This window comes from Lepidochelys kempii, chromosome 1 (genome assembly GCF_965140285.1).
Source record: "Lepidochelys kempii isolate rLepKem1 chromosome 1, rLepKem1.hap1, whole genome shotgun sequence".
In the NCBI taxonomy this organism is placed as follows: Eukaryota; Metazoa; Chordata; order Testudines; family Cheloniidae; genus Lepidochelys; species Lepidochelys kempii.
In genome coordinates, this window is record NC_136380.1 from 165,729,243 (window position 1) to 165,746,856 (window position 17,614).

Here is a 17,614-nt window from a genome sequence, read left to right on the forward strand (position 1 = left end):
GGCTAAGCTAGCTCTATGAGCTATAGTTTACTGTCTTTTAACCAGTTACTGATCCATGAGAGGACCTTCCCTCTCATTCCAAGACTGGCTGGCAATGGTTGCCAAGGGACAATAGTCATAGCTGGAGCACAGTGCACATGGCCATGGGACCTCCTTGTCCCCTATGCCAGAGTCAGATTGGAACAGGAGCTGGGTATGTCAGCTCTACATCAGCTAAAAGCTTCCCTATGCTGAGGAAATTCTCATCTGCTAAGAGCTGGTGGCTTTCCAGTGGCACAAAGGGGCCAGAATGAAACACAGAATCTGACTCAGTTTATCTTCATTCTTAAATCTATCCACAAGATTAGATGGAGCACATACGTAGCATTACTAAATATTCCAGAGCAATAGTTAGACATTTTCAAAAACTTTTATTGATTTTAAAAAGGCATTTACTACACCTCAAAAATACAATGTGGTAGCTGATCATTTTAAAAAAATGTAAAAAAATATATAAAACGTAATAAGGTAATTAAAATAAAAACAAACAAACACAAAGACATCCACTTCCATTACCAGTTAGGAATGACCTGTTGAATTATTTTAGCAGCTTGAACTCTGCTCCTAAAATATTGTGTGTTTCCTGGTTTACATACTTTCTGGCACATACACAGTTCCTGGTTATGTCATTACAAAAAGGAATATTTCCATGCAGCATCATACATTGCATTAGAAGTTCACACTTTAACTTCTGATAAAGATTTTGTATCTATGGTACAAGTCTAAATATGTTCTGTAGTATTTCTTAATACCTTATACTATTTTAAGCTGCTTTAATTATCAAGTGAAATCCTGGCCCCAAAGAAACATATGACAAAAGTCCCATTGACAAAGGCCATATGTACATTACAAATTTAAATCAACCTAACTTACTTCGGCATACAGCTGTTGCAATAATTACACTGCTTGTGCATGTCCACACTTTGTTCCTTGTGTCGGTAGTGCGCATCCTCACCAGGAACATTTTTATGGGTTGTACTGTCAGTGTGGGGCATTTTAGAATGGCTCCTGAAATCCAGTAATAGTCAACATACGCAATGCAGTGTCTACACGGACTCTGTGTTAACCTAACTACATCAATCTTGACTCTATGCCACTCGTGGAGGTGGAGTTATGAAGTCGGCATAGCAGTGCAGTTAATGTCGGTGGGAGAGAAATGTAAGTCTAGACACTTCCATAGCTAGGTCAATGTCAGCTGCCTTGTGTCAACATAACTCTGTTGTGTAGACCAGACCTTAAATGGGACCAAGATTTCACCTTCAGTGTTTTGCAATGAAATATGCTTTGTGGAAAAATAATAATGTCTTATTTTATACTGAAGACTTTTAAAAGAGAGTGCTCTTTCTGGGTCTGAACCCACCAAATGTGCTATGACCATCTACTAGCTGTCTGGTCTCGGTTTCACTATAGATTGAGGTAAATGCTGAATCTGTTTAAATGTTATCAATATAGGAGATACAGTTCAGAAACAATGGCAGTTTTCATTCTTTTCCCATGGTTTTCACTTAATCAGCTTTCTCTGCATAAACAGCTTCTGTGTAGGATTAATTCATTTACAGGAATGCAGCATTACTCTATTGTTTGCAATGGTTAAAACATATTTAAAAGTAACCACCAATATAGAGCAGACCTTCCAGAGACTGCTTGTGGAGATTACTTTGTGGTGAAACCACCCATATGGTAACATCATTATTTCTGTTTCTCACGGTGAATTTTTGGTAAAGGTTTACTACTTATTAAACACTTAAAGTGGACTTGTCTGTGGACCACAATGTGTGAGAATTCACAAAGTTTAATAACTGCAATATACTGTTGCTACATATATTTACCTTCAGATCTGTACATCGCTTTTGTGTGTGAAATAAAGCTAGTATTGTACACTAAAAAGCTTGTCTGAACAACGGGTTTAGTTTGTTCCAGCTGATGCATATCAGTTGGTGCACAATATAGAAGTTGCTCTAACAGCATGTATACGGGACAGCTGTGCCTTCTTTCAATTCGCATCATTTCATACACATGGTGGAGGCTTTGAGCGAACTAAGCATGTGGCATTTTGGGTGAGTATCCGATGGTCCTTTGCTTTGCTGTTGAACTGTGTGCATTCTGGGATTTGTCTTGTTGCACACTGTGAAATGCATTGCAGAAACCAGAGGAATTCTGGGACTTAAGGTAAAATTCAGAATTCCATGTTTTGCTCCATCTACCCTGATTCGATTCCTCTCTATCTGGGAAGGCTAGCATCGTTTTCGAACTGCTGTTGGCCAGCATGGAGGCAACAATGCTCCACACCACGATTCTGGCAACTATGATTATGCGCAGAGGCTGTCTGGACTTTATTTGAGCTCTCAGTGCTGGGTGGCTTTGGCCTCCAATCACCTACCAGCGACAGTAGCAGAGGAATGAGCAGGACATTGAGCACCTACTATTCTACTCTTCCTGGAGCAGTTTCACTTGGTGCTGTGCCATTTCTGGGCTCAGGAAAGCAGCATTGATTGGTGGGAGAGGATTGTTCTGCAGATCCGGGATGACCAGCCGTGGCAACAGAATTTCAGGACAGTGAAGGCAATCTTTTCCGAGATCTGTGCTGAACTAGCTGCAGTGGCACCATATCAACATGTAAAGTCCCATAACCCACTGAGAAGCTGGCCACCCCAACTGTTACTGGTCCATAGCCAACCAATTTGATGTGGGGCAATCGACTGTTGGAGGCATTGTCACGCAGGTGTGTGCTGCCACGCAGAAGGTACTGTTGCACCAGGTTATAAATCTTGGTAATGCTCAGGAGATTACTGATGGCTCGGCATGCAAGGGTTTCCTGATTGTATTGGGCAACTGATGGTGCCCACATACCTATCATTTGACCCCACAAAGCAGTGTCGGACAGATGTTGGAGGAGTGCTAAAGTACCATGTGGCAACATTGTGCAGATATGAGTGATAGTCTGCACTAACTCAATTTTCACTGAACTTAGTACACTTTGAAGGAGGACTCCAGAATTTGCACCAAGGGTTAGGGTTTGCTTCATGTGTACACAGGTATTTTCAATCTGCACTAACTCGAGTTAGACTGGACTAAACCCCTAGTGTAGAGAAGCCCTAAGCTACCAAAACACTGTTAATTAATGTATGAGTCCTGCATGCTTTTATAATGTACAGGCATATATTTAGAATTTAAAATATGCAGAGTTCATCAGAAGCTGAATTGTACGTTCAAACCAGAAAGAGAAACTCTGAAACATGACCAGTTATTTATTCATGTTTTATAAAGTGGTTCTAGCTTTCGCCAATTCATCTCCTTATGTATTCAGAATCTGATGCATCACTTTCATCCGAGATACTAGGTTTTTGCAATTCATGTGAGATATTATGACAATCTGGCTTCTTAACATCTACTGTGTTAGTAAAAAATTTTGATTCAAGTGCATCAGAAGCACTAGAATCTTGAAAGTCAACTGCATCCTTTTGCTGGGAGATTAATGTTGCAGAATCATCCCGGGTCTTGTCAGGGTCTCTCAGCATCACAGTATTTAAGTTTATGTTAAAGCAAGCACTGTTACTTAACCCAGAAGTTGACGAACTGTTTACTTCAGATGAAGGATGAAAGAACACTCTACTTGTGCTTTCATTTTCGCTAATGACAGATTGATGCTCTTCAGAATTTTCTGCCTCAGAACCCAGAAGTTCAATTGCTTCACTGCTACTCTCTGCAGATGGATAGTCTATAGTCTGGTGCACGAAGGTGTTTGATTTGGCATGGGAACTTGGAACTCTGCCCAAGATGTCGTCATGTCTAGTATATTCACCAGAATTTTCACTATCACTTTCGCTATCATCATCATAACTGTATTCCCACTCTTTTTTTTTCATCTCTTTATACATGACTTGCACAGAGCACATTTTTTCAGGATCAGGTTCATGCACTGAGCAATGTAAGTTATTTGTGGTTTCCTAAAAAGACAAAACAAAAAAAAAATCACACACACAAAAATTACACACAAATAAGAGAATAAGAAAGTAATCTTGTTATTTACTTTAACAACTGCCTCACCACTTTGCACTTATACTAGTACACAGGCAAAAGTGTTCAGAAGTCAACGGATCACCCCAATATACATGTTTTGGCATTATCTTCAAAGGTCTGAGAACCCAGAAGTCTTCCCTCTCCTGCACTCAAAAAAGAATGGCATCATGCTCCAAAATGCAAACACAGAGAACTAGATAGGCTCATGCAATTGCATATTGGTTCCAAATAAGATCAGAAATGACCCTATGCTTTTTGCCCAAGAAAACCCCAGATGGAGGACACCGTGTTTTCAAGATGTATTTTTTGTGGGACTGTCTCTGTTGAAGACTATCAAATATATTTTGTGGCAAGGTTTTGAAAAACAAGGAAAAGGCGAGGGGAAAAAAAAGTTTCCAGCTCTCTTTGCGGAGAACTTAGGTTCAGAGGGTAGTCCTAAAACTCTTCAGTACACTGCTTAACGTCATGCATCTGGTGAAGTGAGCTGTAGCTCACGAAAGCTTATGCTCAAATAAATTTGTTAGTCTCTAAGGTGCCACAAGTACTCCTTTTCTTTTTGCTTAACTAACGTTTTCTATTTCCTTCCTGGAAGCTAAGGATCAATTTTTAAAGCCCTTTTAATATTTGCCACCTTTACAAAATCCTATATGTGTGTATAATATCCCAGCTGTATGAATTCCCTAAAAGACATTCTCTCACATAACAAGCCTGAGAAAGATTGTTTTAGTCAAAATATGTGAGGCAATGTACAATGTATTTCACCAATTAAATTTCCTTTTTTCTACTAGTTTCACCATTAATCCTCAATCATGGATTTTGTCTTCATCTGTACAGTGACTGGAGACAGTTACTTTAAAGTCTATGCAGGGGATGTTGGCCCTGCCTACCAGGCCAACCACTAGAAGAGTTCTTCTAAACCTGTAAGTGTTTTCCAGCTTTGACACTTGGTAGTTAATGATAGATTTGGTCATACACTTGTAGTTGGCTACGAGAAATACAGCCATTTGAGAGTACTCACATGCTAATTTCCTTCTAGTAAAATTACCATTCCATTCTCTAGCATAAGCTCTCCCCTAATCCTCACTGATATAAGAATACACTAATAAATTACGAAAGAGAGACTGAGGGGGTAAGAGAGAAATCCTGAATCCTGTGGCATATCTATTTTGGAACCACTATTTAGAGCACACTCATGACAAAGGAGGCATCTTGGGATGATTGCAGATCCAGTTTATAACATCTGGTATACAAGGAAACTGAAGGCCAGACTTTTTCTATGTATATCTATTTCAGCAAAGATGTTCTTTGCTTGGGAGACTGCTGTTGACATTGTAGAGCAAGTTCAGGTTGCCTCAGGAATGACATACCCTGAAGACTTGTATGCTTCCTCAAAGCAACATCTTATCCACCTGGCCAAAGAAGCCCTTCATGACTTATCTCCTTCACACCCTGGGTGTAATGACATAAGTAAGATACTGGGCTCTTATTCAGTGTGTGATAGATCAATTGTAAGAGCTCTTTTCCACATTTCATCCAGAGTTTTGTTTTTTCTTAAGAAGGAGATGAATTTTTAGTGCCTCTTGGTCTCCTGTCCTCTTGTGGACAATAAAAAAAAATATGAAGAACAGCTCTGGGAATTTTTCTGGTGTTGGCCCTCCAGAATGACAAGGGAAGAGATTTCCTGCATAATTAGCATGTGTCTTTCCTGACTTCTGAACTTTGGGGACTGGGACATCATAGGTTGATATGAAATTCTAGGGCATATCCATACTGTACTAGAGAGGCACCATTCTCTAATGGGTAGGGCATCGGACTGGGACTTAGAAAAGCTGTGTTCTATTTTTTTACTTCCCCTCTCCGTGTCTGTTTTTCCTCCACATCTTTGTGTACATTGCCTATTTAGAGTGTAAGATCTTCAGGGTGTCCATAGCTTTAAATTGTGACATCATGCCACAAAGGCTCTAGCCAAACCAGCAGAAAATAGAGCCACTTTCAGGATGGGCTTTTTCCTTGTGAGCTTTTTGTCAAAAAACAAAACATTTTAATTTGGAATTGCTACTGTAGTGGCTGATGAGAAATGTTGTTTGGGTATTTCACATCCCCATTCTCCTCTACAGGCTGGCTCCCTGGTTAGACTACATCCCCCTGGGGGGGTTACATCATGGGAGTCCGTGGCCATGGTGAGATCTAGTGAGATCATCAAGGGAGATATCATCTGGGCTGAAAGCCCAGCTCAACCCAGAGAGAATGGGGACATGAGGAAACCAAACTACAACTTGCATGAGGTACCATGGAAAGATATCTATATACAAGTATTTCAGTTTTTGAGTTTGGGGTATTGATTTTTTGTTGAAAAAAAATACAGTTATTAGTGAAAAGCAGACAGACAATTTTGCTAAAAAATTTGTTTAGTTGAAATCTCAATTTTTCTATCCAAAAAACAGTTTTGATGGAAAGTTTTCAACCATCGCTATTCATAACTTCAATAGTTATACTATGGAAACCATAATTTTATAATACACAAAAACATATATGTCATGCTTATGTTCTCAAACCTGTATGGTCATTTTCATATTTGAGATATTCCAAAACTCTGTGTAAATCAACAATTTATTGGAGAAGCCTTGACTCTGCAGGTAAACTTGGCAGTAATTATATATTCAGCACTAGCTTACCAGCAGCTTTGGACATTAAACCAATGTTGGCTAGGGTGCCAGGAATATCTAGTAATCATAGCGTAAAGTTACAAGTGATCTTTTGCCCTACAACAGGACAAAAACCTCAGAAATGAGCAGAAGACCTTGATTTTAACTTTTAATCCATACCTTTATCAATCAACTATGTTAGTCCGTTTCAAATCACCTGTGTTGTAGCAGAACTAGCAAAAAACTGTTTTGATAAAAATACAGCATTTAAGCAATTTAAGCTACAACATTTAGTAACCTACAGATAAGTATTTTTGTCGCCCCCCCCCCCGTCCTCCAAGCTAAGCTTCAAATTGAATAATGAACATTCTTCCCACATTAGCAATATGTCCTAAACTTCCCAGGCTAAGAATGGCAGGTGACACATCATTAGTTAAATTCTCACTTTCTGCCATTCAGTTTCCACAAATGTCCAGGCTTCTTGTGGTGCTCTGGCATTCACCATGCTGATGACACCACAACACCTTCTGAAAACTTTCTAGAGCAGTGGTTCTCAAACTTTTGTACTGGTGACCCCTTTCACATAGCAAGCCTCTGAGTGTGACCCCCCTCATAAATTAAAAACACTTTTTATATATTTAACACCATTATAAATGCTGGAGGCAAAGTGGGGTTTAGGGTGGAGGCTGACAGCTCGTAACGCCCCATGTAATAACCTTGTGACCCCCAGAGGGGTCCTGAACCCGAGTTTGAGAACTCCTGTTCTAGAGAATAGAACTTGCCCATAAGGTGGCCAGAGGGCTAAGATGCCTATTTGTGTTTTTTTTTAAATAAAAATCCCTTAAGATGGAAAATATTTAAGAAAACACAAAAATAAAAAATACTTTATTTCCCCAGATATATCCTCCCTTTCTGTAGCTGCTCCTTTGGTCCAGTGAAGTTCCATGACATTTATCACATTTTATTCTACATAGGATCCCCAGTATGATGCTCAGAGAACTGACATTTAATTACAGGTTTCAGAGGAACAGCCGTGTTAGTCTGTATTCGCAAAAAGAAAAGGAGGACTTGTGGCACCTTAGAGACTAACCAATTTAGTTAGTTAGCTCATGCTCAAATAAATTGGTTAGTCTCTAAGGTGCCACAAGTCCTCCTTTTCTTTTTTTGACATTTAATTGGGAGCCAATTTCAGAAATCGTAGGAGTAGAAAAGGAAAAATAAAAATGTACAAAAATGAACGTTCAGGTCATTTACAGACCACCCCCCACTGCCTTGCAGGCATCTAGCAGTCTACATCTAAAGTGGATGGAATTTCTAGTTGCTTTGCAATTCACTTTTAAGGGAACTCTTCAATGCAAAATATTTGTTTCTTAACTTTTATCTAATGAACAATATATCTTGCTATATAAACATTATGAGGCCTTCCCTCTCCCCCACCAGGTAAATTAAATACAAAAAAGATGTACCAAGACTTTTGGCCATGGTTTACTTTTCAAGCAAATGAAACCTCCTTTATACAGTCCTAGCAGGAAGATGCCTATTACCAATGAAACAAGTCCACCACTTAGGATTGGAATTATACCATAACCTGCAAATGGAAAAAAAAACATACTGAGTAAAACCCAATAGATGTAGGAGAGATTTCCAATTTTTCTTATATTACACACTTATTTAAGATTGAAAAGAACAACTCTGGATCACTGAAAACAATTAAAGAGCTATTTGTACAGCCAGCAGGATTAGCCAAAGCTATCCGGTACCTCATATGTCATTTATAGGTCCAACCAAATGTCTGTCAAAAGATGCTCTCTCTCTTACTGGGATATTTACCAGTTACCCTTTTCTGAAAATACTATTAAAAACTAAAAAACAACCAGACTGACAACCTGACCCCCTCCCCCACCAAACTTTAAAATATTTGATACCTGGTTGAGTGTTGGACGGGGTGATTATACATTTCAAGGCCGAAGGGATGGAATGATGGTTTATTGATGCAGCCACAGCAACAGACACACAATAATTTGTATATGAATGCAAGCTTCCAACAACATAGCTAAAGCTTTCTTCAGAGGTTTCATTCTTAATAGGAATCTGCCATGAAAACAATATCTTATTGAAACCTGTTTGTCTAAAAGGAGTTGTTAAACACGGATTAAAAAAAACCTTGCATTTAATAGCTATTTTAATATCCCCATTGTGAAGCTGTACAGTGGCAAGTACAACTGAGTTGTATAGTTGGTGGTGGGGGTAGAATGGGGAGGAAGCATAGCACTTTTCCAGTTTTCGAGAGAAGGAAAGTAGTTACTAGAGCTCAAGGACTGACCCTACACTTCTGTCCACTGGATTCAATTTATTAAAAAGCTCAATTTTACAAGTTCTACATTAGCAAGAAGTTGGTGCACCATAAAATGGCACTTTTGCTGTTCAGTAGAAAAGTTAGCAGTCTTGTATCTACATTCCTTTTCTCTTTCTTCAAATGTATCTGTCTTCAGAGTGGTTTATTAAAGACTTTTAGAAAAACCCCCTTTGATGGTTTTGATTATAATTGTTCATTACATCTGATCTCACAAGCGTAGCTGAATTGGGCTGCGTCAGTTCTTAGATAGGGGACCTAGATGCTGCAGAAAACAGTGTAATTGAAATCACTCATATTTTGGTGATCAGACACCATTGTGACAGGCACTGTGTAAATACTTCCTGTGGGCAGTCTTGCACCTCTCTAGGAGTCAGTAATGAACCCAGCCCACATTTTCATCTGGTGACAATTCTTATTCAATGTCTGTCCCAATCTGTTGTCATGTAATATTGAACAACCATGTGACCAAATGCCCCCTATATTCACACCCTACACGCTGTTGTAATAATCTTTGTACAAAATATGCCTTGTGAGATATCATTTGAAAACTAATAACTGGCTTGTCAATAATATCAAGGTGAAATGTGAATAACAACATTATATGTAAAGTTATAAAAATAAGTAGAAATTAGATCTGAAATGTGTTTACCAGAAAAGTCTGGGTAAACCAGTTTCTGAAAGACAAAGGACAAGCTAACGCCTCTAGCCAGGAGGCAAAGTTCATGGGCAATCACCTACCAAGTGGCCATTCTTTGGCAAGGAAGGGAGGCATGAACAAACAAATCTGCATCTTAGCAAACAGCATGGACCCTCTTCACCACCAGACTCCTTGCCTCTGTCCTCAAAGTGAGGATGAACGTTATCTAGGGCTAACCTTCAGGAAAATGCATTTCAGAAGGCGATTGAACTATAAAAGTTAGGAACAAAAACACTAAGTTCTCTCTCCCTATCCATCTCTCTCTTTCACCTAAGTGGACAAAAGAAACAACCTTTGGACTCTGGGAGAAGATCCTGGTCTGAGAATTTGGTCAGCAGTTTTACTGGAAACATGTGATAAGGGACTTCACCAAATCAAGTTTCTTAAGTTTTAGTACTAGGAAGCATTTTATCTTTATTTCTCTTGTAACCATTTGTGACTTTAATGCCTTATACTTGTACTCACTTAAACCTCATTTCCTTGTAGTTAAATAAACTTGTTTTATTCTTTAATCAAAAATAATCCATTGTTGTGAACTGTGTGTGTAGCTCCATTTAGGGTAGCAGACTGCTGTATACTTATCCCCTTAGAGGGGCAATGGGCCTAATATATCTGGACTGTCCAGGAGAGGGCCAGATAGTACAGAACACAGGTTTTGTGGGAAAATCCAGGACTGGGAGTGTGTTGGAGTCACCCTGCAAGTGGTCACCAAGGCTGGTGGAAGCGAGTGTGAGACTGATGTGTGACTGGCAGGCTACAGCTAGACACAGATACTCAGAGTGTTACCCACATGCTGCAAAGCTGTTTCTGAGCAGCCCAAGTGGAAGATACAGCAGCAAAGCATTGTGAGGCACCCAGCATTGCAGGGCAAGGGTGACACTGCCCCACACTGGTCTGGATTACACCCTAGAATGTCATAAATTGTCAAGATTCATATTAGAGAGAACTTCATTTTAATAGAGGCGGGAGAAGTGATCTCCTTATACAGTTCATTCTGGGATCCTTCAGCATGAAAGTGACAATGTAAATGTATTATTTACTTTTCAAGTGAGTTGAAGGAAAGGTCCACTATAATTTAAAATTGGGATAGGGGAGCTCGTAGAGGGGAAAAAGGCACTTTTGATATACTCTAGCACGGAGTTTATTTTTCTGATCAATACTATGTGATACCATAAGAACTGACATACTGGAACAAACCAGTGGTCAACCTAATCAGCTTTTTTGTCTCTAGAAGTAGCCAATGTCAGGCGCTTCGAAGGAATGAAGAGAATCTCCTACACTGCACCTACTGGGGAATACTGTATCACCGGGGGGTGGAATGAAGGGCAGAAGGATTTTCTCTGGTACCCAAATCATCAGCTCATGCCTCAAGAAGGCTCACATTTATCCTGTGTTGTGTAAACCACTGACAATAGTCTTATTCATATAAAGATCTAGGATAAGATACGACAGAGCTCATCTTCAGCAAGCTTCCTTACTGCTCAAGCCAATTTATTTTTTACGCTTTGTACATTTTTCTTTAAATGTTAAAACTACAAGTTACTTACCTTTTCCTTTCTATCAAATGATTCCACTATTGTCATATAATCAAGTTCTTGATATATATCAATTAAAGATTTTTCTTTTAAATACGCGGCTGGAAGTTTTACTATCACATTTATGCAGGTTGTACAAGCAGTAAGATTAACTTCTGGTGGACCCAAGTATGCTGTTTAAAGAAAAAGAAAACAAACCCCAAAATATAACTACATTTATACATTTAACATCAGTTAGACAATCGGTAAAAATCAAGTCAATTCCCACGTGTCAGATGATTGACTAATTAGTTGCCCAACAGGGTTTGAAATTATCAAAGATTCAGGGGAAAATTGTTCCTCCAATTTTTTTAGCAGAGGGAATAAAAATAGAGGAAAAAAAACAATCCAAAAACTACCATGGGAGAAAAGGTGATTGGGGAGGGAGGTGGGGAGAGAGGGGAGTTGAGCCAAAACAGCAGCATCCCTTGTTTCTCCAGCCCCACAGAAGCCCTTCTGTGTAAATTCTGTGCAATTGAGGTTCTTTTTGTTTGGCTTGGAGGCGATAGGGAAGGGGTGAACATTGTTTTCTGAGGCAGCATCTTCTAGTAAAACACTTGAAATACCCATACGAATTAATCCCTGTGGGTGGCCCCTCCACACACAAATACCCCTTGGAACGTAGACAAAGGGACTAACTGTTGGCCGGGAACCACTGGCCGCAGAGCTCCAAAGGGAGATGCTCTCTCACAGGTGACTGTCAGGCAGGACCTGAGGAATATCATCCTGAGCCTGGCTTCTGTGTGGATGCTTTTGCCCTCAAAACAATGCCTGGAGATCCTGTTTCTCAGAATGCCCAGGAGTTTGGAGAGCCATAAGCCCTGACAATTCCCTGGCTTTCAAAACTATACAGACATTTTCTCCACTGCACAGCATAGCAGAATCTCCAAAGCCTGAAGGTCAAAAGTTTTGCACTTCACTGATCCTTCTGCAAGTGCTGTGTTTTGATCTAATTAGTTATTTTCTACACAGTGCTTTGAAAAATCTAAAACATGCTATGTAAGTGCTAACTACTTGTCTAGTTCATTATTATAATCATATAGGTAAAATAATTAAACATTTTAAAGAGGTGGAGTTCTGACCTTGCTCCAAACAGGAGAATGCACACACTTAATACCGGCCAAATCTTACTCCACACCCTTTCCTGTGGTTTTCCTGTTGTTTAATTTATACAAAAACAACAATAAACCTCAGCCTAAGCTTTCACCTGAACGTGGTTGTTCCCATGGTTTTGGACTACAAGAGTCATCTGTCTCTGCCTCAGATCCTTCTGCCAAGGAGGGAGAGGCTCCAACCCTTCCTATTTTATGGGTAGAAGTAAATCAGATGCTTTAGGGTAATGAATCAGAATACCCCTGCATTTTTACTCAGGGTCATCTTGGTTTAAATATGCACCAGGAAAAGAAAAAGAAAAGTTGCCCTTGTTAAAACATTTACCATTTGAGCCTGGCTCTTCAGTCAACTGATAATACTTTTCTGCAACTTTACAAAACAGCAAACATAGAGGTGGCATGGGAAAGATGCTAGTGCACCCTCATCCATGCAAATGTATCCATAAATGTGAAACAGCTGGAGAACACTGTTACAGAGTAATATTTTTATTTTTCTGATACATATCTATGAAAAATAGGTGTTTGGAACAATGAAGTCTGAATACAAGGTACAATTTACCATTTCCAATTTTTTAGAAGAATCTTATTGTAAGGCACTATGTTGATGAGTCTGTTGAGGAAAAGTGTTACATTATTTTCAAGTTTAGGGTTCTCTGCTTCCCCAGATAAATGGGCATTGATGTTTGGACAGAAGAGGACAGGAACAAGGGTGTACATGGGGGAAGCTATGTAAGTCAACTCAAGTTGCAATAAGGGCTACACTATTCCCGGAAGGCCTGCAAATTTGAGATGCAAAATAGCTCAACCACTATATTTAAAATTAATGGAGAAATGTCCATTCATGAAAATGTTACCCTGGCTTGTTAGCATTACAATTAAAGTATTTCAAAGTCTTTGAGCTGAGTGGATACTATTTCTGTAACCTTGTACCTAACATTAGATAGTCTCCGTATTCAGTTTATCCACTTGATCCCCAATATAAATGGTCCTTATTTCAGGAGAGGAAAAAAAGAAATTAATGTGGCGATATTGTAAATAGGACTCCAGGGAGAAGCAGCCTCTAGCAGTATTAGACCATCATTGCTAATGAGCATCTGGTGTTTATGTGACATACCAAAGGGGATGGGGAGAAATCAAGGTGACAGCTAAAATGGAAGCAGATATTCCTCCACCCCTCACCTTTTGTTTTTGCCTGTTCAACAGTTAACCAATTAACTGACATAAAAAAATAGATTATGCAATTTATAAATGTAATTTTTTTTTGAAATTTCTACTCTCAAATCCCCAAAATGATGCTACCACCTTTATAAAAATTTGAAATAAATACACATAAAAGAAATTGATTCTTATATATGCACAATGGAAGGAAATCTATCCCAACATTTGCTTTTTCCTTCAAAACCATTGCTTGTTTCTATTCATAAGAACTATTCAAGCCATGTATTTTGTATAGATAGCTTTCCACTACACTAGATGATATGTTTGTTCACAACATCTTACATAAATTAGTATATCACCAACTAAATTACTTTGGAGTTACTTATAGCAGTGGTTCTCAAAGCTGGTCCGCCGCTTGTTCAGGGAAAGCCTCTAGCAGGCCAGGCCAGTTTGTTTACCTGCCGCGTCCACAGGTTTGGCCGATCGCGAATGGGGGCTGCGGGAAGGGCAGCCAGCACATCCCTTGGCCTGCGCTGCTTCCCGCAGCCCCCATTGGCCTGGAGCGGCGAACCGCGGCCAGTGGGAGCCGCAATCGACCGAACCTGCGGACGCGGCAGGTAAACAAACTGGCCCAGTCTGCCAGGTGCTTTCCCTAAACAAACGGCGGACCGGCTCCGAGAACCAATGACTTATAGTACCATTATTAAAACACTGGTTATGTATAGCTGAGAATAAAAACAAGAAAATGAACAAATGCAGATAAAAATAGAATAGTAAGAGAGAACTTACTGGACCTATATGGACTGAATTCAGATACAGATGAATTTAATACTCCATGTTCTGTGAAGCTCTGAACCATTGCTATGTAGGTATCAGTATAGTCTTCATACTCCTTTGTCAAGTTACAGGACAGGTGTGTGATATTTGAACAGTCTTTAGCAATTTTCCATCCCTTTTCCGATCTACTTTAAGTTGAAGAAAAAAAAAATCAGTGTTGTTCAAAAGGATCTTCTGATTTGTGACTGTACCTCTGGAGAGTAACATGAAAACTCAGAGATGCACTGGATGAAGTGATCTCTGCTCTCACTTTAAACAGTGTCAAAAATAATCAAAACCACAGACTAGTAAAATCCAAATGGTTTATTTAAAGTGTACCTACATGGGGAGTGGAAGAGAGGGACATGTTTGACAAGGAAAATTGAAAAACAAAATCTCAAACCACAACAAACCAGAATGATTAAGGGATAAAAACAAAAATGATATACAAGAAGTGTAAGTCATAAGCTTTACACAGGATCTCCCACTCACCTTGGCAACATAAAATAAACTTCCTGAAGAGGGACCGCACTTGCTTCTCTTGTCCAAAGGCTACCCCAATCCACTTACTCTTGTAGGGTTAATCTCCTTTAGGGTCATATTGGCTCCTTTCCTGGTCCATATAGGTTATGTACATATATATACACACTAATTTCTTCTCAACAAAACCCTACCCAAAACCGAAACACCACCACAACAAAATCTGAAAATTAACTTAATGTTTGCAGCCTCTCACATTTTTCACTCTGCTTGTATGTCATACTCTGCTTCTCCTGAACCCTTCAACTTCTCTATGTAAAATGTTAACTCACTGGGGCAAGGACTCTCTTATTATGTGTTTTCACACTGCATTGCACAATAGGGCTCCAATCTGAGATGGGTCCGTACATGCTACTGTATTACAAATAATAAATAAAATGGGGGAGAATCCTCTTTACCTAAATGTGACCTGCAAAGGATTATTTAAAAAAAATAGTTTAACCCTGAAAGTTGTTTGCATGTCTCAAGACAGCCTGAGACAGAACAGCATTTGACGTATAACATTGAGCACCCAAATGGGATCCCATTTCAGGTTCCTCCTCCCATGTCTCCAGTTCTGTGATGATGACACAGATCATATTGCTGTTATGACAAAAATATTAGGAAGGCACACTGCATTATGGAACATCAAAAGTAAACAGTATTTAAAACATGACATGGTATGTTCTTGAAAAGTTTAATTTATTTTATATTCTTAAGGTTATAAAATTGTTTTCTAAAAAAAATGTGGATTTTTTTTTTTAAAACCATTTAGGTAACCTCTTATTGGCAGTGTTTGTTGGTGTGCCAAATTTCCTGGTATCTGTGATGGCACAGAATGAGGCATTCTGGAGTGGGGTGGGAGAACAAGAACTGGACAGTGTTATACTGGGGAAAGGTAGAGTTTGGAGTGAAATCCAAAAAGGAAAACAAAAAAAGTTAGTTTAAAATGTGTATATTTTTATTTATAGTTATCTAACCCTTGTTCGGTGTTGTTATATGCCCTGTATCCCAGATTATGTGGGGCACTCAGCATATATGTTATCACCAGTTTGAAAAATATTTGCTTTAAAGCTCAGTTTGCTCTGCACACATGCACTATCAAATATAGTATGGCTCAGCACCAGTCAGCCTGCCAATCCATCACACTTCCAAAGGGCTTGTGGCCCAATCTCTCAGTTAGGGTACAGTACTTTGCACTGATGGAAGAATAAGAACAGAAAGTAACAGAAATCATCAACAAAAGCTGAAGTTATCATGTCTTTGATAAATACAGGTTTCTTCCATGTACAAATTTGCTCTAGGAATTAATGTGTACTTGTTTAAAATTGTTCAAATAGCTACTCATATCCTAAAACCTAATTCTTACCCTTGTATCTGATGAATGGCAGATTTCAGAAAATCTATTTGAAAAACAAAATAGTCAATCGAATATTTTGACTAGTAAGTAAGAAAAAGTATAAATTCATGTACAGTATGAATGGAAACAAACCTGACACCTATGTACATCACATGATAGTATGCTGGCATAGTTGTATTACTTCCTGGTTCCCATGATAAAATGTGCTGGAAATTCTGAGAGTTCATTGTTAACTTCTGAGGTGGATTTATCACAGATGCTTCTAGATTAAAAGAAAAAGTTGCTAAGATTAAGAAGTATTTGAAAAGGACAGCAAATGCAATACCATTATACATGGTAATTCTACTCACCAATTAGTTAAATATCAGCCCCCAAAAAGATAAGAAAACTACAAGACTGAAGATGAAGTCATTTTAAATTGCACATCCATTGCATTGGAGGCACAAATGCATGGGACTGTCCTGCTGGATATTATCCACATAGCTTTCTTACATGGAAATGCATAGTGAAGTCAAAAGGATGCCTGATGGAAGTACACACACATCTTTTGAGCTATTTCAGGGATTTTGCTTAAAATATAATGAAAATTCTTACCTGGCAAGCTGAATAAAGTAGCAGTCAAAATGCCGAGGTACACTGGAAATGAAAACATGTGTATATATATTTATTCATTAAAGAAACTGTACGTGTGTTCTACAATATTTGTCAATGATAAATTAGAGTTCTTATTCATTTACTATTCGTGATACTAATCTTGTTCTCCATCTCTCTCATCGTTTGCCTTTCAGATTATACCATTTTTTCTTGATGAAACTGCACATGAATTATTTCCTTTCTGTATCAAATGCTTTTCTGTTACTGTCCTTAAGAAGGTGATCAGTGATAGCTCAGGTGTTTCTAAATAGCATATCATTGTGATATTTAAGCACTATATAATAATTAAAGACAGCCTACAGTGGGGCGGCTGCCCCACTCCCTGAGAAAAAGGGCTATAACAGGCCAGGGAGGCTGTGCAGACCAGCAGCCAATCAGCAAGGGCCTGTGGAGAGCCAATCAGGGCAAAAGGAGAAGCAGCCAATCAGGGCCGGGCTGGGTCCTATATAAAGGCTGCCTAGCAGCAGTGAGGGTAGTCTCTTCCTGGCTAGCAAGGGAGGAGGATTGGCTCCTGAGGAGAAGGAGGTAGCACCTTGGACAGAGCAGTGCTGGGCAGGCTTGGGGGAGCAGAGAAGAGCTCCAGCCCAGTTACCTGCCAGGCTGTGGCCCCTGCTACAAAGGGTCAAGAAGGTGCATGGGGCCAAAAGGGAAGTGGCCCAGGGAA

General features: G+C 39.3%; 1 protein-coding gene across 8 annotated transcripts in view; it reads right to left on the bottom strand.

Annotated features, from left to right (window-relative positions):
- Positions 1–390: 390 nt before the first annotated feature.
- The window catches only part of IFNAR2 (interferon alpha and beta receptor subunit 2), a 36,852-nt gene continuing 19,628 nt past the window's right edge, over positions 391–17,614 (bottom strand). For 4 of the 8 annotated variants that reach the window (XM_073361986.1, XM_073362015.1, XM_073362025.1 and 1 more), the window contains 8 exons: positions 16,891–16,932; positions 16,429–16,558; positions 14,391–14,566; positions 12,539–12,631; positions 11,305–11,465; positions 8,630–8,795; positions 8,171–8,292; positions 391–3,986 (listed from right to left, as the gene is read on the bottom strand). In XM_073361986.1, coding sequence (XP_073218087.1) covers positions 3,327–3,986; positions 8,171–8,292; positions 8,630–8,795; positions 11,305–11,465; positions 12,539–12,631; positions 14,391–14,566; positions 16,429–16,558; positions 16,891–16,932 — 1,550 coding nt within the window. In that variant the 3' untranslated portion in view covers positions 391–3,326. Of the gene's footprint in view, positions 3,987–8,170; positions 8,293–8,629; positions 8,796–11,304; positions 11,466–12,538; positions 12,632–14,390; positions 14,567–14,909; positions 16,300–16,428; positions 16,559–16,890; positions 16,933–17,614 lie in introns of those variants that run through there. The other 4 variants (XM_073362005.1, XM_073362042.1, XM_073361996.1 and 1 more) reach the window with 3 other exon arrangements.